General features: G+C 47.1%; 1 protein-coding gene across 4 annotated transcripts; it reads right to left on the bottom strand.

The window, feature by feature from the left end:
* Positions 1–207: 207 nt before the first annotated feature.
* On the bottom strand, positions 208–24,896 carry LOC102998566 (zinc finger protein 555). 4 transcript variants are annotated; one of them, XM_057539777.1, is made up of 5 exons: positions 24,833–24,896; positions 24,324–24,496; positions 3,695–3,821; positions 3,077–3,260; positions 208–2,312 (listed from the first exon to the last, which is right to left on the bottom strand). In XM_057539777.1, exons 2-5 carry the CDS (start codon positions 24,396–24,398, stop codon positions 746–748), a joined length of 1,953 nt encoding a protein of 650 aa, XP_057395760.1. In that variant the 5' UTR covers positions 24,399–24,496; positions 24,833–24,896; the 3' UTR covers positions 208–745. The 4 variants fall into 4 exon arrangements, with proteins under 4 accessions (XP_057395760.1, XP_057395762.1, XP_057395761.1 ...); XM_057539779.1 differs by lacking the exon at positions 24,833–24,896 and having other exon boundaries at positions 3,077–3,137; positions 24,324–24,548; XM_057539778.1 differs by lacking the exons at positions 24,324–24,496; positions 24,833–24,896 and adding an exon at positions 14,685–14,822.
* Positions 24,897–25,213: the final 317 nt, after the last annotated feature.

The raw sequence follows: 25,213 nt of genomic DNA, 5'->3' as shown, positions 1-25,213 counted from the left end.
GCAACTAAGCCCGTGCGCCACAACTACTGAGCCTCCTCTCTAGAACCCATGAGCCACAACTACTGAAGCCTGTGCACCTAGAGCCTGTGATCTGCAACAAGAGAAGCCACCGCAATGAGAAGCCCGTGCACCGCAACGAAGACCCAATGAAGCCAAAAATTAAATAAATAAAGTAAATAATTAAAACAAAAAAAACACAAGTGTCTCTTAAGTAAAAACCCACTGTTTAATTCGCTATCACAAGCAAGGACAAAGCAAAGGGCAAAAGCTGAAAGTAACAATTCACATGAGACTGTACACTTGGAAGAACTCTGCATAATTACAAATTTCTGCCAACTATTTAGAAGAAAAACAGAATAAGGCTCCACTGGCCTACATAAACAAAGATTCTCTCAATCCATGGTGGAAAACATATAATGGTTGACAATCCAGAATCTGCCACACTAAGCCAGTAGGAAAATCCAAACAAATACCATAGTGTCATGGTTCCAATAACCTCTTAAAGGACAATTTAAAGAACATATTAAAACTACTTATATATTAAAAATACACTTCAAATCACCCATGAGTCCAACAAACTGTAAAGATAAATGTTTTATTTTCTAAAACATAAGAAAAAACACTTCCTGCAAAATTTATGTACTGTAGCCAAAAGAGCACTTCAACAGTTAATTTTCATCTAAATGTTTATTTGCAAAAGAACTGGAAATACACTCTCGATGGGTCCACTTTAGTGATGAAGGACTCATAAAGGCAATACCAGGTTTACAACTTTTGTAAGATTTCTCTCCTGATGTGAATTTTCTGAAGCACTGTGCATGAATTCATTTGCAGGAGGATTTCCCGAGTTACATACGTAGTGTTTCTTGGTAGTATGTATCCTCACATGTCTTCTTAAGGATGAGGAACAACTGAAGGCCTTCCCACACTGCTTACATTCATATGGTTTCTCTCCAGTGTGCATTCTCATATGTATTGGTAAGGATGAGGGCCATTTGAAGACTTTACCACATTCCTTACATTTGTAAGGTTTCTCTGCAGTGTGTGTCCTCACGTGCTGTTGCAAAAGTTCAGGCCAGCTGAAGGCTTTCCCACATTGCTTGCATTCATAAAGCTTCTCAGCAGTGTGCCTTCTCATGTGTCTTTGTAAGGAGATGTGGCAACTGAAAGCTTTCCCACAGAGCTTGCATTCATATGATTTGTCTCCAGGATGCATTCTCACGTGCTCTCGACAGCAAGCGGACAAACTGAAGGCTTTCCCACATTGCTTACATTCGTAGGGTTTCTCTTTAGTATGTGTTCTCGCATGTTTTCGCAAGGATATGGGCCAGTTGAAAGTTTTTCCACACTGCCTGCACTCGTAAGGTTTCTCTCCAGTGTGCACTCTCATGTGTCCTCGAAAGGATGAGGGGTGGCTGAATGCCTTACCACACTGGTTACATTCATAGGGTTTTTCTCCACCATGCGTCCTTTCATGCCTTCGAAATGACTGGGGATAAATGAAGGCTTTTCCACATTGCTTGCATTCATAGGGTTTCTCTCCAGTGTGAATCCTTTCATGCCTTCGGAAGGATTGGAGATAAATGAAGGTTTTCCCACACTGTTTACATTCATAGGGCTTCGCCCCCGTGTGTGTTATCATGTGCCTTCGAAAAGCCGAGGAATAACTGAAGGCTTCCCCACATTCCTTACATTTATGTGGTGTCTCCCCAGTGTGCGATATCATGTGTCTTCGAAAAGTTGAGGAATAACTGAAGGCTTCCCCACATTCCATACATTTATAGGGCTTCTCTCCAGTGTGTGTTATCATGTGTCTTCGAAAAGTTGAGGAATAACTGAAAGCTTTCCCACATTCCTTACATTTATATGGCTTCTCTCCAGTGTGAGTTCTCACATGACTAGTAAGACTTGAAAAATCAATGAAGGCTTTCCCACATTGCTGACATTCATAGCTTTTCTCCGCAGTATGAATCCTTATATGCCGGTTGAGGGAAGAAGTACGAGGAAAAGTTTTTCCACATAATTTACACACGTAGGGTCTCTCTCCACTGTGGGTTCTCACATGTGTCCTCAGGTGTGAACGACAACTGTAGGCCTGCCCACATTCCTGACATTGATACGGTTTGTATCCAGTGCAAACAGCGATGTGACTCTTGAGGGATGAATGATGCGTGAAGACTTTTCCATCTGTACTGCATTCATACCTTTTTACTCCAGTAAGAGTTTTCTGGTACAGGTTAAGATTTGGAGTCTGACTGAAGCCTTCCCCACATTGATCATTACTTTCATGGAGTCTCTCCACCACATGATTTCTGTTAAAAATGAGAAGCATGTTATCAATGGTTTGATTAATAATGATTTATTAGTAAGTACGAGAATTACATTTTTACCAATTTCAGTGGATGGATAGATTTTCTCCCCGACTTCTTTTTTTTAAAAGAAATTTATTTATTTATTTATTTTTGGCTGCGTTGGGACTTCATTGCTGCGCGAGGGCTTTTCTCTAGTTGCGGTGAGCGGGGGCTACTCTTCGTTGCGGTGCGCGGGCTTCTCATTGCGGTGGCTTCTCTTGCTGTGGAGCACAGGCTCTAGGCGCACGGGCTTCAGTAGTTGTGGCACACGGGCTCAGTAGTTGTGGCTTGCAGGCTCTAGAGCGCAGGCTCAGTAGTTGTGGTGCACGGGCTTAGTTGCTCCATAGCATGTGGGATCTTCCCCGACCAGGGCTCAAACCCATGTCCCCTGCACTGGCAGGCGGATTCCCAGCCGCTGCACCACCAGGGAAGCCATATCTGAATTCTTTTAAAGTGGAATGAACTCAATGCCACAGAAGGGAGCTCAACCACAACCATTACAAAAACAATGTTTCTTAAACATGGGCTCTTCTGTTAATTGTTTCCAGCTGTTTCTATCATTCAACATCAATGTCGCATTTAAGAAAAAAAATCATCATGAAAATCTCTATGAATAAACAAATTTGATCTAGGCTTACATGTGTTTTGTTTGTTTGCTTTTTAAACTTTATGACATACTAAGATTCCCTCCTGGAATACTGCTTTCTCTCATGAGTGCGACTCACCTCGGATATCTCCCTTGATCTGTGTGCTGATCTTCAAGGCTGAGTTCTTCCCAAATTTTTCCTAAGACGGAGGCCAAGGAATTATTTCCAGTGAACTTTGATATTTTATGCTCCTTGGATATTTTATTCCCATAAATATCCTGCTGAGAAACTGACCCATTGGCCTTAAATTGAGTCTCATCATCTGAAAGCAAAAAGGGAACAAATCTTACAAGAAAGGAGGTACCTGTTAGCCAAAAAGGACACTGAGGAGTTTAGCTATGTCAAGACTTCATCAATAACAAGTATAAGGGGTCAAAATGGTAAGCACTTTAATAAACACCGTAAAATTCTCATAAGGTTCAAAAACAGACCTCACTGGGCCCCCTAAGGCCCCATGAAATCTATATCCACCAATGATGCCAAGGGAGCTTTCTTAACAGAAAGAAAAACTCAGTTTAATACATAGATTCTCAGTCTCATGGGGAGAAACTATTAGATTCTAGCCCTATGATGGTTATGACCATGTCTGTCTTATTAGTTAACGTATTCCCTTTCCACAGTCCAATTCTTGGAACAGTGATGTGCCAGAAATGCTTGTCTCTAAATGACTAAGTGAAGGAATGATGTCATTCTTACCCACTGAGGCCAGGTTTCTGAAGTTTTCCAGCATCACATCTCTGTAGAGCTCCCTCTGAGCAGAATCCAGCAAAGCCCACTCCTCCAGAGTGAAGTCCACGGCCACATCCTCAAAGACCACCGAGTTCTGAAACACCCAAGGTATGTGCAGGAGCATGGGTGAGACTCACAGCATTGAGCAACTGGACTCAAGTCACAGGAAGTTCAAACAAGATTCCATGGTCACCTAACATCTACTCTGTGATCCAGTCATCACACTTCCTACTTTATGTCCACACTCATAGATTATCCTCATAGATTTAAGAGCACTAACACACTGAACTTATCTCTACACTTTTACTGTGACCATTCAAGTCTTATTCTTCTCTAACCAAAGGGTTTAGACCACATTGGAGAAACGAAAAAAATGCTATACAAATGAAATAATATTTGCATTTTAAGACCCATCAATCCCTTGTGACACAAGCGACTTTAGCTCCTTCTTACTGTACAACATCCATAAGCACGTGAAGCCCAAGGTCAACCTGCATGAGGTTTAAGGAATACAAACACAATGAAGGACTGGGAACTTTTCCTTCTCTTTCCGCCACCAAATATGAGAGGCCCATGGGTCTGTGGGAACCCAACTTGCTGCAAGGGCCTGCTAGCCATATTGTCTTTTTTTTTTTTTTAACATCTTTATTGGAGTATAATTGCTTTACAATGGTGTGTTAGTTTCTGCTGTATAACAAAGTGAATCGGCTATACATATACATATATCCCCATATCTCCTCCCTCTTGAATCTCCCTCCTACCCTCCCTAACCCACCCCTCTAGGTGGTCACAAAGCACCGAGCTGATCTCCCTGTGCTATGCAGCTGCTTCCCACTAGCTATCTATTTTACATTCAATAGCGTATATAAGTCCATGCTACTCTCTCACTTCGTCCCAGCTTACCATTTCCCCTCCCCGTATCCTCAAGTCCATTCTCTACGTCTGCATCTTTATTCCTGTCCTGCCCCTAGGTTCTTCAGAACCTTTTTTTTTTTTAGATTCCATATATATATGTGTCAGCGTATGGTATTTGTTTTTCTCTTTCTGACCTACTTCACTCTGTATGACAGACTCTAGGTCCATCCAAGCCATACTGTCTTAAAGAACTCCAGGCCATCAGGACAGTCCAACTGGCTGAATGAAATATTTCTTTTGAAGAAGTATTAATTTTAACATTTTTGTGTAATAGTTATCACCAGCTCAGTTTCTACTCTTTTCCTCTGTGTATTTTCATGAAAATAGGAAGTTAGAACTGCATACGTTCCCTACACTCCTGAGCCAGTGCTGCTGCCCACCAGTTCTGAGTTCACACACACACACACACACACACACACACACACACACACACACACACACACACAGTGTTACATGATGCCAAAACAGCTCTTCTACCAGACCCATAAAAGAGTACTTGCTGACCTTGAGGATAAGGTTAAGAGTCCTACTTTGCAAAGGATTTTAACATCAAAAACATCTGACAGTGGGCTTCCCTGGTGGCGCAGTGGTTGAGAATCTGCCTGCCAATGCAAGGGACACGGGTTCGAGCCCTGGTCCAGGAAGATTCCACATGCCGCGGAGCAACTAAGCCCATGTGCCACAACTACTGAGCCCATGCGCCTACAGCCCGTAAGCCACAACTACTGAGGCCTGCGTGCCTAGAGCCCGTGCTCCACAACAAGAGAAGCCACTGCAATGAGAAGCCCGCGCACCGCAACAAAGAGTAGCCCCCACTCGCCGTAGCCAGAGAAAGCCCGTGCGCATCAACGAAGACCAAATGCAGACAAAAAGAAATTAATTAATTAATTTAAAAAAGAAAACATCTGACAGCAAATTTAGCCTTGAGTATAAAATACATAGAGCATTCAGCAGTGCTTTCCTACGAAGGAAACACTCTCTTGCCTCGAATTCCAGGAGACAGTGATTCCACACAAACCATCCTAGAGGCTGCACTCTCAATTTCTCTCACGTCCACGTCCCTCCCCTGGTGGGCACATGAGCGTGTCAGGCCAACCCTTAAGCACAGAGACCACTGAGCTGCATGCCTCCCTTAAGCCATGTTTTTTTAAAAGTTCATCAACCCACTGACATCCATGAGCGGGGGAAAGAAAACACTCTCATGTAATAATCCTGATGCCAGTACTTAGTACATATTCAACAGAATAGCAGCATAACAGGAATATCCCTACTGTACAGGGAACAACAGGAGCTTCTGGAGCTTCTGGAGGTGAGATGCTCTCCGTACAGTTATCTGTAGTGTTTCCTCTACCTAGTGTGCAGGAAAGGAGTTGACATCGCAAACCTTAACTTTATCCTTGGCAATGACTGCTGGCAAGGTTGCCCTTGGCCAGTGTGTGAGAACTTTAATTTCTGAAGGTTTCACATCACCCTTATTATTACTCCCTGTCTCTGACTGTGCAGACAACACTGTTAGTACTGAGCAACTGCTTTTTGCCTGGGAGTCTGGGCTTTGGGTCCATGTTGGGCAGAGGATGCTCACATGATCAGCTGTGAGCTGATAAAAACCCCCGGGGAACTGAGTCCCCAATAAGCCTCGGGTAGACGGTATTTCACATGCTGTCACAACTCATCGCTGGGGCTATCAGGTGTGTTATGTGTGACTCCACTGGGAAAGGACTCTTAAAAGCCTGCACCTGGTTTCCTTCAGATTTCTCCTCATGTCCCTTTTCCCTTTGCTGATTTTGCTGTGTTCTTTTGCTGTAACAAATCATAGTCATGACTCCAACTATATGCTGTCACGTGAGTCTTATCTGCAGGACCTAGGGGTGGTCTTGGGGACACCAGACACATTAGAACTGGGATTTGCTAGAGCAACCCCGATTCACTAAAATATAACAAAAGCACTGTCTGGGAAGTGGGAGGGTGAAGGGGGAAAGGATGGCAAACCTTTGGGGCAGGGTGGCTATGGAGTCATCCGGGGTATGAAAGCGCAGCTGAGCTGTCTGGTGTGAGGCTAAAAGTTGACTGAGGTATGGGAATTCCCTGGCTGTCCAGTGGTTAGGACTCGGCGCTTTCACTGCTGGGGCCTGGGTTCCATCCCTGGTCGGGGAACTAAGATACCACAAGCCGTGCCGGGGCCAAAAAAAAAAAAAAAAAAATGTTGACTGAGGTAAAAATAAGCAATCTAACTCCAGGAGGGCTGGCTCACTGGATACACCAGCTGCCTGTGGACATGCAGGCCAAGTGAGAAGAAAATCAAAGTTCAGCACAGGTAACACCTTTGATTTTTGCTCTCTTCCAGGCAGGAGGAGAAAGGGCCCCCAAGTTCCCAAAAGTGAGCTTTGGATAGGCAAAAAATGTTAAAAGATTGTACTGCATCAGGAGAAAAAAAGTTAAATCAGTTCCTAGAGCTGAAGCAAAATTTCAGACAAACCAAAGGGGAGGGGATAGCCAGCCTTTCTTCAGCCTAGCTGCTGGGCCTCCTGGCCCACCCACATGTGCCAGCCAGGATCTTCCCAGCTATAACGCTATCCCTGTAAACGCTAAATACGTTTATAGGGATAGGCTGAAATCCTAACCCCTGATACCTATAAATGTGACCTTACTTGGAAATAAGGTCTTTGCAGATGTAATCAAACTAAGATGAGGTCATTAGGATGTGCCCTAATCCAATGACTAGTGTCCATAGGAGACGGGGAAAATGCCATGTGAAGACAGAGCCACACAGAGAAGGCAGCAGAGGAACAAGATGGACGCAGAGACTGGAATCATGCTGCCACAAGCAATGGAACGCCTGGGGATACAGAAGCTATAAGAGACAGGAAATGACCCCAGGACCCTAGAGAATTCTGAGGGAGCATGATCCTGCCAACACCTTCATTTCGGACTTCAGCCTCCAGAAATGTGAGAGAACACCCACATTGTGGTAATTTGTTATGGCAGCCCTTGGAAATGAACACAAGGTTTGATTGAAATGAGGGAAAAAAAGGGGGGGAGGGATTTTTTTTGTTCTTTACTTAAAATGGTTTTGTTTTGTGGCTACTGCACCTGCTTGGATGGTAAAAATGGATACTAATGGTATCTGCTTGTAATTTTATAAATGCTAGAGAGATCATCCTCATCAGTGCAAAGAAAAATAAGACACAGCTTCCTTGCCGTTTCCAACTGGTGCCTGGGTTGGAATTTGAACCCTAAGTATCAGAAACAAGATCAGGTCTCCATAAGTGATTTTTTACTATGACTTTTACCCACTGGAGGTTCAAAAAGAGGTAAACAGAGACTTCCCTGATGGCACAGTGGTTAAGAATCTGCCTGCCACTGCAGGGGACACGGGTTCAAGCCCTGATCCAGGAAAGTCCCACATGCCATGGAGCAACTAAGCTCATGCGCCACAACTACCGAGCCTGCACTCTAGAGCTCACGAGCCACAACTACTGAGCCCACATGCATAGAGCCTGTGCTCTGCAACGAGAAGCCACCGCAATGAGAAGCCCGCGCACCGCAACGAAGAGCAGTCCCTGCTCGCCGCAACTAGAGAAAACTCGCGCGAAGTGATGAAGACCCAACGCAGCCAAAAATAAATAGATAGATAAATAAATAAATAAATTTTTTTAAAAAAGAGGTAAACAAAATGAAAAGACAGGCAATCTTTAAGTAAAGATACACTTTTGGAATTTTAGGTAGAAGTTTTCAGTTTGCTAAAAAGCTCTTTTGAAAACCTATTTCAGATGACCTTCAGAGGCTGATTGCCCAGCAGGGACTTAGCTGGGACTCTAAGGCAGACAAGACAAAAAGGGCTTAGGACAGTCTCAATGCAGGGAGAAAGGTACCCAGTCCTGTTGACTTTGTTTTATTCTTGCAGTCAGAAATCACAGCCATGAGCAGACTATACACCGAAGCCTGGGAGGCCTCCTAGTGAATCTCTGAACCTAGGGTGGTCATGGGGACTGCTACAGACTGAAGGTTTGTGTCCCCCCAAAATTCACATCAAAACCTAATCCCCAATGTGATGGTGTTTGGAGGTAGGCCTTTTGGAGGTGGCCAGAAATGGGATTCGCCCTTATAAAAAGGACCCCAGAGAGCTCCCTGGATCCTTCTGCTGTGTGAGGACACAGTGAGAAGACGGCCACCTACGGACCAGGAAGCAGACACTCACCAGACACCGAATCTGCTGCTGCCTTGATCTTGGACTTCCGGCCTCCAGAACTGTGAGAAACAAAGGTCTGCTGTGTATAAGCCACCCAGCTTACAGGTGCCCCAGCTGACTAAGACAGGGACTCCCAACACACCTAGCTTGAAACCATCAAATATTTAACACTTTACAATATTAATTTTTTGTTTGTTTTTGTGGGATTTTTTTCATTCTTTTTGTAAAAATTTTTTGTTATATTACAATATTAATTTTTTAAATGTGCCACTGAGCACACATTATATGAGAAAGACAAAGAGCTTTGCATGCATTAGCTCATATATACTTATAATAACTCTGTAAAGCAGACATGATTAAAACGAGTTCACAGCAGAGGAAACGCAGAACAATGAATTAATAACATCGTGCCAGCTTGGCACACTTGTCCTTCTTTCACACACACCTCACAGTTGTTTTGCTAGTGTGACTGTTACTTCCCACTGTGATGAGGAGATAAGCTAGCTTCTGCCCGGCGCTGTGTAGAGCAGCCAACAGAAACATCCTATTCCATCCTTACATCTCACACTGCTTCTCCTGCCAAAGCCCCGTGCCCATGCAAAAACGCTTTGTTTGAAGACCTGACCTCTGGCTCTTTCATTTAGTAAAACTTATTTAGGTTACAGTACTTGCAGGCATTAGGGCTACAGCACTAACAAAACAAAAATTCTGAACCACGTGGATCTTAAATTCTTTTGGAGGAAAGCAGTAAATAAGCAAATCAAATATAATTACTGAGGAAAATGTGGCAGAGCAAGGGGATTTGAAGGGGTAGGTATATATATAGAGATAGATATAGATATATACATATATATATAGAGAGAGAGAGGGAGCAGAGATTTTCACGTGTGTGTATATACACGTTGATATCGATATACATATATATGAATGAATGGCTGCAGGGCAGAGTAAGGGAGAACAGTAAAATAACCATTTGAGATAAGACTGCAAACTGGCACCTAAAAATCAAAAACACAAATATATACATATACATACACACATAATTATATATAATTATATATATCTTCACGTAATTCAACATACTCAACATATTGGTCATATTTGGAGAGTGGCAGAGGGGCCTGCCACTGGGGTTCATTTCAAGTCTTTTAAGAAAGCTTGTTCTACATTTAGGGCTGAGTTTCATTTAACAAAGGATTACTTTTTTTTTACATATTTCTGTCAACTGTACATATGTCACATGCATTTTCCTGCACTGATGTTATATGATACAACAGAAAACTCTAAAATCAATTCACGGGATTTACCTGTAATCATCTTAGAGTTACTGAAAGCCATTTGATAATATTCAACAGTCATACATAAAATAACACTCTTACCAGTGGGGAATAGATGGTAATGTGGATGACTGGATAAAGGAAAATGGACAAAAGAATATTCAAACGAGACCAAAGAACATATAAATGGTATGAAGTTCACTGTTTTCTCCAAGACAATTAGGTACAAATGAAGTGTGGACAGCTGACCTGACTCTTAGTGAACATTACATTAGCAATCCAATCTGGAAAATGCGCAAATGTGCAATGCCAGGAGACACTTTTCTTAATGCCTAACTCAACAGCTGCACATGTATGACACCAACAGAACACAAAGATAATCGTACAATAAGATTCTGAACAAGATCTCAGGATAAAAATTCAACATAAAAATAAATTTCATTACCTTTCTAATTAATAGCAACAGCAAGTTGGAAAGTTCACTTTAAAAATATAACACATACATAAACAAATGGGACGTAATGAAACTTAAAAGCTTTTGCACAGCAAAGGAACCCATAAACAAGACGAAAAGACAATCCTCAGAATGGGAGAAAATATTTGCAAATGAAGCAACGGACAAAGGATTAATCTCCAAAATATACAAACAGCTCATGCAGCTCAATATCAAAAAAACAAACATCGCAATCAAAAAACAAACATCGATGGGGCTTCCCTGGTGGCGCAGCGGTTGAGAATCTGCCTGCCACTGCAGGGGACACGGGTTCGAGCCCTGGTCTGGGAAGATCCCACATGCCGCGGAGCAACTAGGCCCGTGAGCCACAACTACTGAGCCTGCGCGTCTGGAGCCTGTGCTCCGCAACAAGAGAGGCCGTGACAGTGAAAAGCCCGCGCACTGCGATGAAGAGTGGCCCCCGCTCGCCACAACTAGAGAAAGCCCTCGCACAGAAACGAGGACCCAACACAGCCAAAAAAACAAACAAACATCGCAATCAAAAAATGGGCAGAATACCTAAACAGACATTTCTCCAAAGAAGACATACAGATGGCCAACAAACACATGAAAAGATGCTCAACATCACTAATTATCAGAGAAATGCAAATCAAAACTACAATGAGGTATCACCTCACACCGGTCAGAATGGCTATCATCAAAAAATCTACAAACAGGGTTTCCCTGGTGGCGCAGGGGTTAAGAATCCACCTGCCAATGCAGGGGACACAGATTCGAACCCTGGTCTGGGAAGATACCACATGCCGCGGAGCAACTAAGCCCATGTGCCACAACTACTGAGCCTGTGCTCTAGGGCCCACGAGCCACAACTACTGAGCCCGCGAGCCACAACTACTGAAGCCCATGCGCCTAGAGCCCGTGCTCTGCAACAAGAGAAGCAACCACAATGAGAAGCCCGCACACCGCAACGAAGAGTAGCCCCCGCTCACCGCAACTAAAGAAAGCCTGCGCACAGCAACGAAGACCCAGTGCAGCCAAAAATAAATTAATTTAAAAAATAAATCTACAAACAGGACTTACCTGGTAGCACAGTGGTTAAGAATCGCCTGCCAATGCAGGGACACAGATTCGAACCCTGGTCTGGGAAGATCCCACATGCCGTGGACCAACTAAGCCCATGCGCCACAGCTACTGAGCCTGCCCTCTAGAGCCTGCGAGCCACAACTACTGAAGCCCAAATGCCTAGAGCCTGCGCTCTGCAACAAGAGAAGCCACTGCAATGAGAAGCATGCACCGCAACGAAGAGTAACCCCTGCTCGCCGCAACTAGAGAAAGCCCACACACAGCAACGAAGACCCAACGCAGCCAAAAATAATTAATTAATTTTAAAAACACTTAACTTAAAAAAAATCTACAAACAATAAATGTGGAGAAAAGGGAACCCTCATGCAGTGTTGGTGGGAATGTAAATTGATACAGCCACTATTCAGAACAGTACGGAGGTTCCTTAGAAAACTAAAAACAGAAGTACCATATGACCCAGCAATCCCATTACTGGGCATATACCCAGAGAAAATCATAATTCAAAAACACACAGGGCTTCCCTGGTGGCGCAGTGGTTAAGAGTCTGCCTGCCAATGCAGGAGACACGGGTTCGTGCCCCGGTCCAGGAAGATCCCACATGCCACGGAGCGGCTAGGCCCGTGAGCCACAACTGCTGAGCCTGCGCGTCTGGAGCCTGTGCTCCGCAACGGGAGAGGCCCGCGCACTGCGATGAAGAGCGGCCCCCGCTCGCTGCAACTGGAGAAAGCCCTCGCACAGAAACGAAGACCCACAACAGCCTAAATAAATAAATTAATTTAAAAAAAAAACAACACACATGCACCCCAATGTTCATTGCAGCACTATTTACAATAGCCAGGACATGGAAGCAACCTAAATGTAGAACATGTGGTACATATATACAATGGAATATTACTCAGCCACAAAAAGGAACAAAATTGGGTCATTTGTAGAGATGTGGATGGACCTAGAGACTGTCATACAAAGTGAAGTTAAGTCAGAAAGAGAAAAACAAATATTGTATATTAACGCATATATATTTGGAATCTAGAAAAATGGTATAGATGATCTTATTTGCAAAGCAGAAGTAGAGACACAAAGAGAAAAAACATATGGATACCAAGGGAGAGGTGGGGGTAAGGAACTGGGAGAATGGGATTGACATATATACACTATTGATACTATGTATAAAATAGATAACTAATGAGAACCTACTGTATAGCACAGGGAACTCTACTCAGTGCTCTGTGGTGACCTAAATGGGAAGGAAATCCAAAAAAGAGGCGATATATGTATATGTATAGCTGATTCACTTTGCTGTACAGTAGAAACTAACACAACATTGTAAAGCAACTATACTCCAATAAAAATTGATTTTAAAAAAGGGAAAAAAGATAACACATACAGCAGAAACTAACACAACATTGTTAATCAACTATACTCCAATAAAAAATTATTACTCAAAAAAAAAAAGATAACACATACCATGGTAAAAACCAAATTGAAGTAGTACAAAATCAGTTTAATGAAGGTTATAAAAAGAACCTAACAAAAATTTAAAACATGAAGGATAATAACAAAGCAAAATGAAATAAATAACAAGATGGCACATGTTCTTAAACAGCAATCAGTGTTACCAAGATATCAACCCTCCCAAGACAGAGTCTTTATAAAATTCCATAAAATTGCCAAACCAGATGTTTTTTAGGATTTGACAAATACCAACTTTACACACAAATGCCCCCAAACAGGCAAAATATTCTGAAGAACCAGGCAGGAATCCGTCTATCACACTGCAAGGGTTTTAAAGCAGCAGGAACTCCTGACAGGATGGAATTGGTAAAGGAATGGACGACTAAATCTACAGAAAGGAACAGAGCCCGAAGCAGTGTCTACGAGGCGGGGGAGACCTGATTCACCACAGGGTACCCACGGGGAGCCAAGCAGAAATGATAGACACTTCCACACATGGGACAGGACAAACTGGTATCTAAGTAACATCCGTGTATTCCCACCTCTTCCATGGACAATACCCAATTTACTGCAGATTTAAGCAAAGTGTATCGCAGATAATAAAAAACAACAGTATCATCTACTGTCACAAATTAAATAACTGGTATTTTTGGTGAATCTTTAAAATTCACCAATTTCACCTACCACGCTATGTGGTACTGTATTCACTTCTCTGCAGCTGTACAGGAAGGGACAGGCCTGAGAAACTTACTACAGACTGGAGGAGATTTTAAAAGAATGCTTAACAAACGTAATGTATGACATTTTTTTTTTCCTTAAACTCACTCCTTTGAAAATACTTTATGTTTCCTGCTGTACTAATTCAATGTATTTTACACTTGCTGAAAATCTGAGGTTCCAGTAAGTGAATACATCTTTTCAAGGTGAAAAACCCAGGGAGGGGCTGTGTTGAACTGGTACCCCGACCCAGATGACTCAGGGTCAAGTGCAGCCACGCTACCACGAGGGGCACCCCTCCCCCACTGCTCACTAACGTGCTCCCTGAACAAAGGACACTGGCTGTGTCCCCGCTGTGTCGCCAGTGCATTTGGCTTGGGGGGTGGGAGGGGGTGAGGGGTGCTGCCCCACCTCACGGTGGGCTTTCCTTGACCTTTGCGTTAGTTTTTCTCCCTTCACTTGTGAGAACCCAGGGAGCAGGAATCATTTCCGTCTTTTCCCCTCAGGCGTTCGGTCAGCTGACAAGTAGTGTCCCTCCAGGGAATGAGAACTGGGGCTGAGATCATTTAGGACGGAGGACCTACCAGGAGACGCCCTCCCAGCCCAGGGCCCCCAAGCAGGTCTCCCCAGGCTCCCCGCCCGCCCCCGCAGGCTGTCGGCTGGGAGGAGACGACCAGGGGCTGATGTTCCCGGTCCCCCGGGAGGAGGGCAGTTGTGCACATCTAGGTCACCCAGATAGTCCTGAGACACCGGTCCCACAAGCGGGGACCGGACAGGACGCCGGGACGCCACCCCGCGACCGCTTCCAGCCGGTTCCGGACGGTTCGTAAAAGCCCCTCCCGGTCTCGGGCCCCGGTCCCGCGGACTCACCATCTCCGACGGGCTCCCGGCTCTCCCGGGCGTCCTTGCCGCGGCCCGCGCAGGTCAGAGGTACGGGGACCAGACACCTGGGCCCGCGCGGCGCAGGTGCGCAGGAGCGCCACGACTGGCCGAGAACTACCCGCTCACGGGCTGGGAGCGTGCTCTGACTGGACGGTGCTCCCGGCACTCTCTTCCACCTGGCTCTTGATTGGGAGATGCTTCGCGCCCCACCGTTCTGATTGGACAGTGCTTCGGGCATTGCTACTGCCCGGGCCCCTGAATGGACGGTTTCCTGAGACCCGCCCCTGGAGCCCCTGATTGGACAGTTCTCTGGGCCCCGCCCGTGAGCGCCTGATTGTTCCCCGGGCACCGCCCCGTCGCATCTGATTGGACATTCCTCCCAGGCCCGCCCCCTGGTTATTGAGTGACAGGCCTTCGTGACACATTGCGGACCGACCCGCCCGCGCGGGACGTGGGCTCCGAGCAGAACCCGCTCTCGGGCGGTCGAACCCGGCGTCCTCCCACAGTTCGGCGGCCCCTCCTTGTCCTCCTCCTGGACCGGGAAGTCCTGATTCAGTTTCCACGCGGAGCGCCCCTTGTCCGGAGCCGGGACTGGACAGGATGGGACGGGGGAAGGAGCGGGTCTAGTGACCTCCGGGGTCAGGAGTCGGCCGGGCAGCGAGGTCACCGTGGAAACATATATTTGTTTGAGAACGAAGACGCTCAGTGACGTCACATTCTGCCTGTCAGCGTTTGGCTTGATTTTAACGTGTGACCCTTGACACGGGGAGGCCCCGCCCTTCGTCCCCGCCCCCACCACTGGGGCTTGAGATCTGCAACCGAAGGCCCCAGGGACCTTTCCCCCGTGGGAAGTCAGACCCGGAGGCCACAGCCCCGCGCAGGACTGGTATCAGCACATCCACAGGTGTGAGATGCCACACTTCTCAGGTGTACATTTTACACTACAAGGAAGTTTATGTCTGATCAGGTTTTTAGTGCATCCCCAGGGAATTTTGAAAACGACAAGGGTCTGGTATTTCATAACAGTACGAAAGTACTTAATACCACTTTTTTTTTTTTTAATAATTAGAAACACTTTAAATTCCTAGCCTCTTGGCGACCCTTAAGTATCAGAGCCATCCAAGCACGTTGGCCTTCGAATCTTCTCAGCAAGAGTGGATGATCACACAACTCTTAAGTAGATCAAAATTAGATGAAGGTTATTTTTGGTGCGACTTTTTCTGTCGTGAGCTTCCTTTACACAGCAATGGTGTAAATAGCATCAAATTGAATGAAAAGTTTGTTAAATGCAGCCATAAATAATTATAATAAATATATATCAAGTAACTTTACAGCACACATTTTTTAGGGCCAAGGTTTGGATCTGTCTGGACCTCAATGTGCTCTCTGGGAGAAGCAGTCCTGTTACAAGCTGTACATTTAAAAATGGGTAAGATGGGGGAATTACCTGGTGGTCCAGTGGTTAGGATTCAGGGCTTCCAAAGCAGGGGGCACCGGTTCTATCCCTGGTTGGGGAGCTAAGATCCCTAAAGCTGTGCGGTGCGGCCAAAATTAAAATAGTTAAGATGGTAAAAATATAAATAAATAAGTACGTGGTAAATTTCATGTTATGTGTATTTTGCCACAGTATTTTTTTTAACTTTTTTTTTTTTTTTTTAAGGCTGTGATATCCTTGAGACAACTGAATTCCTACTTTTATTTTTTTTGGCTGCGTTGGGTCTTTGTTGCTGCGCGCAGGCTTTCTCTAGTTGCGGCGAGCAGGGGCTACTCTTCGTTGCGGTGCGTGGGCTTCTCATTGCTGTGGCTTCTCTTGTTGCGGAGCACGGGCTCTAGAGCACATGCTCAGTAGCTGTGGTGCGTGGGCTTAGTTGCTCCGCGGCCTGTGGGATCTCCCCCCTCCAGTGATGGAACACGTGTCCCCTGCATTGGCAGGGGGATTCTCAACCACTGCGCCACCAGGAAAGTCCCTGAATTCCTACTTTAACTTATATAAAACAACAACAAAAAAAGCTTATATAAATTTAGGATGGACCTAAGAACTCTTAATACACTTACTAGATGGGGGCTAAACACCTACTGCATTTAATATGCCTGCTTCTTTTAGAAAACATTCTCTCATTTGACATTAAGTGGATGCCCAAACTCTGATATCGTTTGTCATTTTATTTACAGACAGAACTTTAAAAATTCCTTTTTTTAGGAATTCCCTGGCAGTCCAGTGGTTAGGACTCCGAGCTCTCACTGCCGAGGGCCCGGGTTCAATCCCTGGTCGGAGAACTAAAAATCCCACAAACCGTGGGGCATGGCCAAAAAAATAAATAAATAAAATAAAAATTTCTTTTTTACGGTTTTCAAAAAGGTTTTAGATGCTTTCATAAAAATGAGTGTTTAGAGAATTAACATATAAAAAAGCTTCAAGGCAAAAATAAGTTACTCATTGGATTTATAAACTATTAAAAATAAAATATATACTTTTAAAAATATGGGTTAATAATGCATACCGAGTTTCAATAAATCAGCATGGAATTTAGAAGTCTGCCTTAAGATTGGGTCCTGGCATGGCCCTCAAGCACTCCTGTCTGTTTGCCATAATGTGTTCAGAGATCTATCCTGTGAGCCTCACACATAAAGAACATGTCATTTCATGTATTAAGGTGAAAAATTAGGCTGGTTTCTGAATTCTTCACCAAACACCCATTGCCACAAGAGAGCAGAGTAACACGTGTGGCCATCTGAGGGAAAGGAGGGGTGATGCAAGATATTTAGGCCACGCTGGGATATTATTCATGCACAGAGGTAACAAAGACATCCTAAACCACGCAAGCAATGAGGGGCCAATCCCTCTCCCTCCTCCAAATTCCATCCCCCCTCCAGTTGGCAGAAGCTTCTGGCAAAGCAGAAATGCGGTTTGCAGTGTTTTCACCCACATCACAAAGCAAAGGGTTTGTGGGTTGGTTCAGCCCATAGAATTAAAGGTCCCCGAAGATGTCCACATCCGAGTCACTGGAACTTGTGACTGTCACCTTAGGTGGCAAAAGGGACATTGCAGGTGGGATTAAGGCCCCTGAGACAGGGATGACCCTGGATTCCCCGGGGGGCCCAGTGTCATCACAAGGTCCTTATAAGAGGGAGGCGGGAGGGTCAGAGGCAGAGAGAGATGGGAGATGCTGCACTGCTGGCTGTGAGGATGGAGGAGGGGCCGCGAGCCAGGGACGCGGAGCCTCTAGAAGCTGGAAAAGGCGGGAACCGATGCTGCCCTGGAGCCTCCGGAAGGACCCGCCCTGCCCACACCTTGAATTTGGACTTCTGCCCTGCAGAACTGTGATAAGAATAAACCGGCTACGGCGTTCCCTGGTGGCGCAGTGGTTGGGACTCAGCGCTTTCACTGCCAAGGGCCTGGGTTCGATCCCTGGTGGGGGAACTGAGATCCCGCATGGCCAAAAGGAAAAAAAGGGGGGGTTGCCCAACCAACGTCCAGAGGAGGGAGTTCAGATGGAGCAGAACCCAGAAGTCAGACTCCACTAGTGCCTGGTGGGCACCTGTCTCTGGCTTACAGCCCAGGGACAGACAGACGCCGGGCCCGCAGTAAATGCAGCACGGACCACCGGCACGCGGGTCGGCCGGGAATGCTTTCCCCATTTCTTGCTGAACGGGTGATTCTAACTTCTGGATCCGTGAGTATGACCTTCCCACTTGAGAAGCTCCTGCTGCTTCTTCGTGATTGTGCTGCCCCAGGGTCATGCGATGGAAGGTCTATTACTGACTTTTCCTGGACAACCTCACAGGGTGGTCATGAGGGCTCATGAGTTCATGTGGGTCGTGGCCTCTGCTGCCCACAGAGCCAGAGAGCCTAGAAGCCACAGCGAGCAATCTGTCTGACCAGGGAGACCCTCACCCAAAACCTGAGGTCCGTAGATACTGGTTCTTTGGTGCCATGAGTTGGAGTTCCACGTCACAAAGCACAGAGGGGTAAGGAGTGGGGTTTGCTACCTGCCCCAGACTCCCCTGCTCCCTGAAATACTCGGGGAGAGCCAAGTTTGGGGAAGGGAGGATGAAGGGGTGGGGGATGACAGATGCATGGTACCTGGCTGGCTGGGCTGCTGGCTGTCCTGAGAAGGAAAAGCTACCTGTGGAATTTGACAGTGACAGACCCGACCTCAGGAAAGTGGGTGTGCTGGAGTGCTGGATCCCCTGGCAGGTTTAGGCCATTTGGGCTAAAATGAGGGGATTAAAAAAAAAAAAAAAAAGCAAGTACTGGTGATGCCTTTGGTCTTTTCCCTCTTCCAGGAGGAGCAAGGGCTCAGACATTCCCAAAGGGGGCGGCGTGGAAGTGGACAAAACATATTCAATGTCCCTGTTGCCTGTTCCTCCTAGCAGAAAAAAACAGCCTTTTTCCCCCAGTGGCTGCAGCTGCTACAACCTCCCCCGGGCCCCCTGCATTCCAGCTGGTGGCTTTAATGTTAACCCTGCAATTGCTGAATCAAGGCAAGGGTTGAGTGAATTTGCAAGGAAAAAAATGTCAATGGCTCTGTATTGTACGGCTCTTAACACAGGATGCATAATAAAAAATTAGTGTTAAATATTATTGGTTTGCATTTATTAAATACAACAATATATTTATATTATAATAATTATAAGCATTATGGTATTATTATAATACATTATTCTGATTATTATAATAAATGATATAAATATATTATTATAATTTCATAACAGAGAGATCATTCCAATCAGGGAAAGGTGGGAAAAAAAGTCTTAGTGGGACACAACTTCTTTGCTTTTTGCAAAGCTCCGGGCTGAAACCTGACCGTGTCCGTGTGGGCTGTTTCAGCCAGGCTGACCTGAGAGCGGGTCCAGGCGCAAAAACCAGGACTTCGACTCAAGGACCAGAGCAGATCCAGGACACCTGACCAAGGTTTCTAACTATGAGAATCTCACGGATGCTGCGGGGACCATCTGGGAGACTTGCAAACGTCCACGAGAAAGGGCTTGTTTCCCTAGGGGACCTGAAACCGAACTGTGGATCAGCCCTGTTTTTCTGATGTGGAGAATAATTATGCTCAGTGAAATAAGCCAGACACAGAAGGACAAATACTCTCTGATTCCACTCATAGGAGGTCCCTAGAGGAGTCACATCCACAGAGACAGGAAGTAGATGGTGGGTTCCAGGGGATGGAGAGGGGCTGGGAAGTCAATGTTTCATGGGGACAGAGTTTCAGTTTGGGAAGATGAGAAAGTTCTGGAGGTGGATGGTGGCGATGGCTGCACGACAGTGTGAATGTACTTAAAGCCACTGAGCTGTGCGCTTAAAAATGGTTAAAACGGTAAACTTTACATGTATTTAACCACAATAAAATTTTTTTGAAAGAGGAAAAATGGTTAAGATGATAAGTTTAATGTTATGTGTATTTCACCACAATTTTAAAAAATATAAATGTTTTAAAGAGGATGGCACCTGGCGGGGGGCCCTCCCTGCCCTATGGGAGAAACTGCAGGGTCTTCAGGTGGTGCAGAGATGCTCCAGGGCCTGGGAAGGAAGCACAGCCCTCCTCTGGGGATACAGTGCACCTCTCCCTACACTTAGGAGACCGAGTGCCTGGACCCAGACGCTCATGGTGAATTCTCCCATCTTTCCCACAAAGCAAGGGCACTCCGCTTCTGACAGGTGTGTTCCCTCTGGACATACTGGGTGCCTTTCGGGGGAAGAGGAAGCCCCACTGGGGCCAGGGGAGCAGGCACCCAGCAGCCATCCTCTCCACCCTCCTGGGCAAAAGCAGCTTCCCGGGCAGGAAGGGCTGCGGGAGAGGAAAGGCAGAGTGAAGACCAGACCCAGCCTGTCCCCAGACCCCAGAATCCCCTCCACCACTTGAGATGACCTCCGCCACAGAGGATGGTCATGGAAGCCAGGACAGGCCAGGGGCCTTAATGGCTCCATTTTCTGGATGAAGATACAGGTCTTGGAAGCACACAAGTTCTACTGTGAAGTGCTCTGTATTAGCGTCCCGGGGCGGCTGTAACAAATGACCACACACTGGGGGGCTTAAAACATCAGAAATTTATTTTCCCTCAGTTCTGGAGGCCGGAAGCCTGAGATTCAGGTGTGGCAGAACCACGCCCCCTCTGAAGGCTCCAGGGCAGGGTCCTTCCTGCCTCTTCCAGCTTCTGGGGGCTCCAGGCATCCTTGACTTGTGGCCCCATCACTCCAGTCTCTGCCTCCCCTTCTTCTGTCTCTGTGCGTCTCTCTCCTCTTCTTATAAGGACACCAGCCATTGGCTTAGGGACCCCCCCCTCCACCCACCCCACTCCAGGATGACCTCATCTTAACTAATGACACCTACAAAGACTGTTTCCAAAAAAGGTCACATTCTGAGTTTCTGGGTGGACGTGAATTTGGGGGCGCGGGACACAATTCAACCCAGTGGGACTTCCCAGGCCCACGTTTTGGAAGGCTCAGTTCAGAACCCCCATCCCCAGGCTCTGCATCAATCAGATTCACCTCTCCCTCCCCACAGCCGAATCTCTCTCCGCCCTCCTCTCTCCTCTCGGATTCTTGGCCAAACTGCCCAAACTGCTCCGTGCTGTAGCAGGAAGGATCTAGATGGGTCTGTCCCGCCTTATGAGAAGCAGGAGCACGGGGCCTTGAATGCCTGTGGGGAATTCTGAGCTCCCCACATACCCAGGGGACCCCCTGCCTTCCAGCGGGAGAGCTCCAGGTGGCTCTGGGCTGTACTGATTCTGGAATTCTGCACAGTGACAGGACTCTGTCCTTGACCAAACGTTAGGCCCCTCTGATCCCTCGTCCCAACTAGGCTTCGATCTTTGGGCTCCCGAGTTTGTCTCTGCATTGCACAGTTTTGGCCAAAACGCTGCTAAGTGACTTCAGCGAGGACCCCTGCCCTCTGTTTCTGTAGTTATACGAGCTGCCACCGAGGGGGAGGCTGGGCAGTGGCTACATGGGACTCTGCCCTGTCTTCGCAACTTCCTATGAGTCCGCAATTCGCTAAAAATTTAAAGTTTTAAAAAATAGTAGTCTCCCCCCCACCAAAAAAGAATTTCATGGGAAAGGTTGATTAGGGAAAAAAATGCCTAAAAAGGGGGTGATAATTTTCTAAAAAGGCTAAGAACACTGCCCAAGGGGAAGCTGTGTGAAGGTACATGGGAACTCTCCGGACCACCCTGGCAATAGACACTTCCAAAAAAAAAAAAAAGGAAGGGAATTCCCTGGCGGTCCAGTGGTTAGGACTCCGAGCTCTCACTGCGAGGGCCTGAGTTTGATCCCTGGTCAGGGAACTAGGATCCCACAAGCCATAGGGCGAGGCCAAAAAAAAAAAAAAAAAAAGAATTGACACTTCTCTAAAGACAACATACAGATGGCTAATAAGCACATGAAAAGATGCCCATGGTCACCAGTCATCAGGGAAATGCAAATCAAACCCACATTGAGATAGCATCTCATCTCCCCACCAGGATGGTTAGGATCAAAAAGACAGACAAGTAAAGCAACTAGACTCCAATAAAAATAAATAAATAAATAAATAAATAAATAAATAAGAGAGGTGTAATAAGAAAATGTAGAGAGCTCACCCACAAAGAAATAAAACTGCACTATAATAAAATTTTAATAGCACATTACCCCTTTGTCTAAAACAACAACAACAAAAAAACCCCAAAAGACAGACAATAATGAGTGTTGCCAAGGATGGGACACCCTCACCCATTGCTAGTGAGAATGTAAAATGCTGCAGCCACTGTGAAAAACAGTCTGGCAGTTCCTCAAATGGTTAGAGTTGCCATAAGACCCAGTTCCACTCCCAGGTGTCTACTCAAAAGAAAAGAAAAAAAACCACATTCACACAAAAACCTGTACACCCATGTTCACAGCAGCATAACCCACAACAGGTGAAAGGCGGAAACAACCCAAATGTCCATCAAGTGAGGAATGGATAATCGCCATAAGGCACATCCACACAATGAAAGACTATTCGGCCATAAGAAGGAGTGAAGCCCTGACACTCGCTACAACGTGGATGGACCCTGAGAACACGATGCTCAGTGAGAGAAGCCAGACACAGAAGGACATACAGTGTGTGATTCCATTGATGGGAAACGTCCAGAAGAGGCCGATCCACAGACACAGAGAGTGGGTTCCTGGTTGTCAGGGGCTGGGAAGGGGGAGGGGAGTGACTGTTGATGGGGACGGGGTTTCTTTTTGGGGTGATGGAATGCTCCAGAGTTAGACATAATCTAACTATACAGACACACACACACACACACGTGTAAATATACAGCAAAAAGCCAGCAAGGATAGACACCAAACGATATCACGGTTACCTCCAGCAAGGACCTGGAATTATGAACAGTATCAAGGAAAACGTGATGTGCAGTCAGCTTCTCGAAATACAATCGAGATAAAATAGAAAAGTTTAGAAATCTAAAACTGACGGCAGCTTTCGCTGAGCTTCCAAGATGAGGGACCAGAGGGGATTTGATGCAAATTCTCTTCCTGAGAGCTGGCTCTGACTCATTCCACGTGGGTGGTGGGAACTGTGGGTGCACAATGCTGTGCCGAGCCATGCCCCCAAACTGCACCAGATGCCCCTCGAGGACACACAATACTTTACCCAGGGGGAACATCTGCTGCTAAGACTGTCATGGGCTAAATCACGTCCCCTAAAAGATACGCTCCAGTCCTGACCCCCAGTAGCTGTGAATGGGAACTTATTTGCAAACAGGCTCTTTGCAGATGTAATTAGTTAAGATGAGGTCATACTGGGGCAGAGAGCGTCCTAATGCGATATGACTGGTGTCCTTAAAAGAGAGACAGACACACAGGGAGAAGGCCATGTGACTACAGAGGCAGAGATTGGAGTGATGCATGACGGCCACCACCAGAGGCTGGAAGAGGCAGGAAGGACCCTCCCCTGGAGCCTTCAGAGGGAGCAGAGCCCTGTGACACCCTGATCTCTCTGCTCTTGGGACTTTAAACTGCAGCTGATGGCAATGGGTCCAGGACCCCCTGTCCTTTCCTAGGTCTTCCAGACCAATCCTCTCCCACCCTTGGGTGGTTCGCAGGACCCTCCCTCCCTCGTGGTTGATGTCAGGGATCCCGTTAGACCCTCATTCACCCAGGCCTGTGGCACCTGGTTCAGGGTCTTCTCTTTCAGTTTTCAAACCACTTAAACTCACCCTTTCTCCACAAGAAAGGGCTGATGAGGATTTCCTGGCAGGGAAAAGTGCAATCAACCCCAGGGAAGGGGAGAGGTCGGTGAGCTTGTTGCTGGGACACTGGCAGAATGGTCAGCTCATTCCTGAGCAGGTGTTTCAGGAATCAATGGAGTAGACTCTTGATACCTTATCACTAGAATCACAATGCTAAGGTGTAAGACCCCTTGGCACGGGCGACACTGGGTCTGGATCGTTCTCTGAGGGTCCATCCTGGGCGCTGTAGGGTGTTGAGCAGCATCCCTGGCCCCCACCCACTCAATGTCAGGAGGTCCCCCAGTCATGATAACCACAGATGTCCCCAGACACCGCCCCGTGTCCGCCGGGGGGCAGAACCACCCCAGGTGAGAACCCCGCCCAAGTGCGCAATGAGTCTACATTCTGGATTCCGGGCGTTCGGTTTACCTCGTTTCCCTGTAACGTCCGGCCTCTGGAAACTCCATTTACTTCACGACAGAGTTTGCCCCACGGACCTGTCATCCAGGGGCACTTTCACAGGGCAGGGCTCGGACTTCGCCATTCTGGGTGCTGGGCGGCCTCGGGCAAGCTGCTCGACCTCTCTGCCTCTCCTTTGCCGCCTGCAGAGTGACGGGTGGAGCAAACCCAAGGGGAACACCCCAGGCCACCCCTCCCGCCCGGGACCCCGCCCCAGACCCCGTCCCAACCCCCGCCCGCCTAACTACCCGCACAGGGGCGGGGACCAGGCTCGGGGTCTGCATCCCAGCGCGGCTGCGCGACCCGGACAAGCGCTTCCGGGTGCTGCGGCCCCAGGTGTGGGGCACCGCTCCAGCGCCGCCGGGTCCTGTCCGGGTCCCGCTGTGGCGGAGGCGCTCAGTGCAGAGCGTCCCAGGGACCCGTCAGCACCCCGCCCGCCCGGCCGCCCGCGCCCCCCGTTGGCACCCCAGTTAACTCACGCCGCCCCCGGACGCGCACCCAGGACGGACCCGGCAGTGCGCCTGCGCGCCTGCGCGCCACGAGGCCGTGAACTACAAGTCCCAGAAGGTTCCGGGCGCGACCCAGGGTCCCCGTCCCTCTGGGGGCAGCGAGTTGAGTCACAGCGCTCTCTGCGGGCGGGCGGTGTGTCCGCAGGACTGAGGTGCCTCCTGCAGCTGAGCACTTCCTCCGGCCCCAGGCGCACATGGGCGCTCCCTGAGTAGCTCGGGCGCATGAGCTGCTTTTTCTTAAATAAGGGAGGAAATGCGGTATATTCAGCGCCACGCCCAAGACGTAGTTTTGCCAATAAAACAATAATAATAACCAGTATTATTTATTGACACATTAATAAGTGTATAATC

The sequence above is a fragment of the Balaenoptera acutorostrata genome, chromosome 2, assembly GCF_949987535.1.
Source record: "Balaenoptera acutorostrata chromosome 2, mBalAcu1.1, whole genome shotgun sequence".
Lineage (NCBI taxonomy): Eukaryota > Metazoa > Chordata > Mammalia > Artiodactyla > Balaenopteridae > Balaenoptera > Balaenoptera acutorostrata.
Note: the sequence above shows the minus strand (reverse complement) of the source record. Positions and strands in the feature narration are given on the sequence as shown.

Coding starts and splice junctions, on each gene's coding strand:
- LOC102998566 (XM_057539777.1), bottom strand. CDS start 24,398: ATGACAGGTCCGTGGGGCAAACTCTGTCGTGAAGTAAATGGAGTTTCC. Junction 3,822..24,323: donor GGACGTTACAGGGAAACGAG/GTAAACCGAACG, acceptor TGGGTGTTTCAG/AACTCGGTGGTCTTTGAGGA. Junction 2,313..3,076: donor GATCAAGGGAGATATCCGAG/GTGAGTCGCACT, acceptor CATTTTTAACAG/AAATCATGTGGTGGAGAGAC.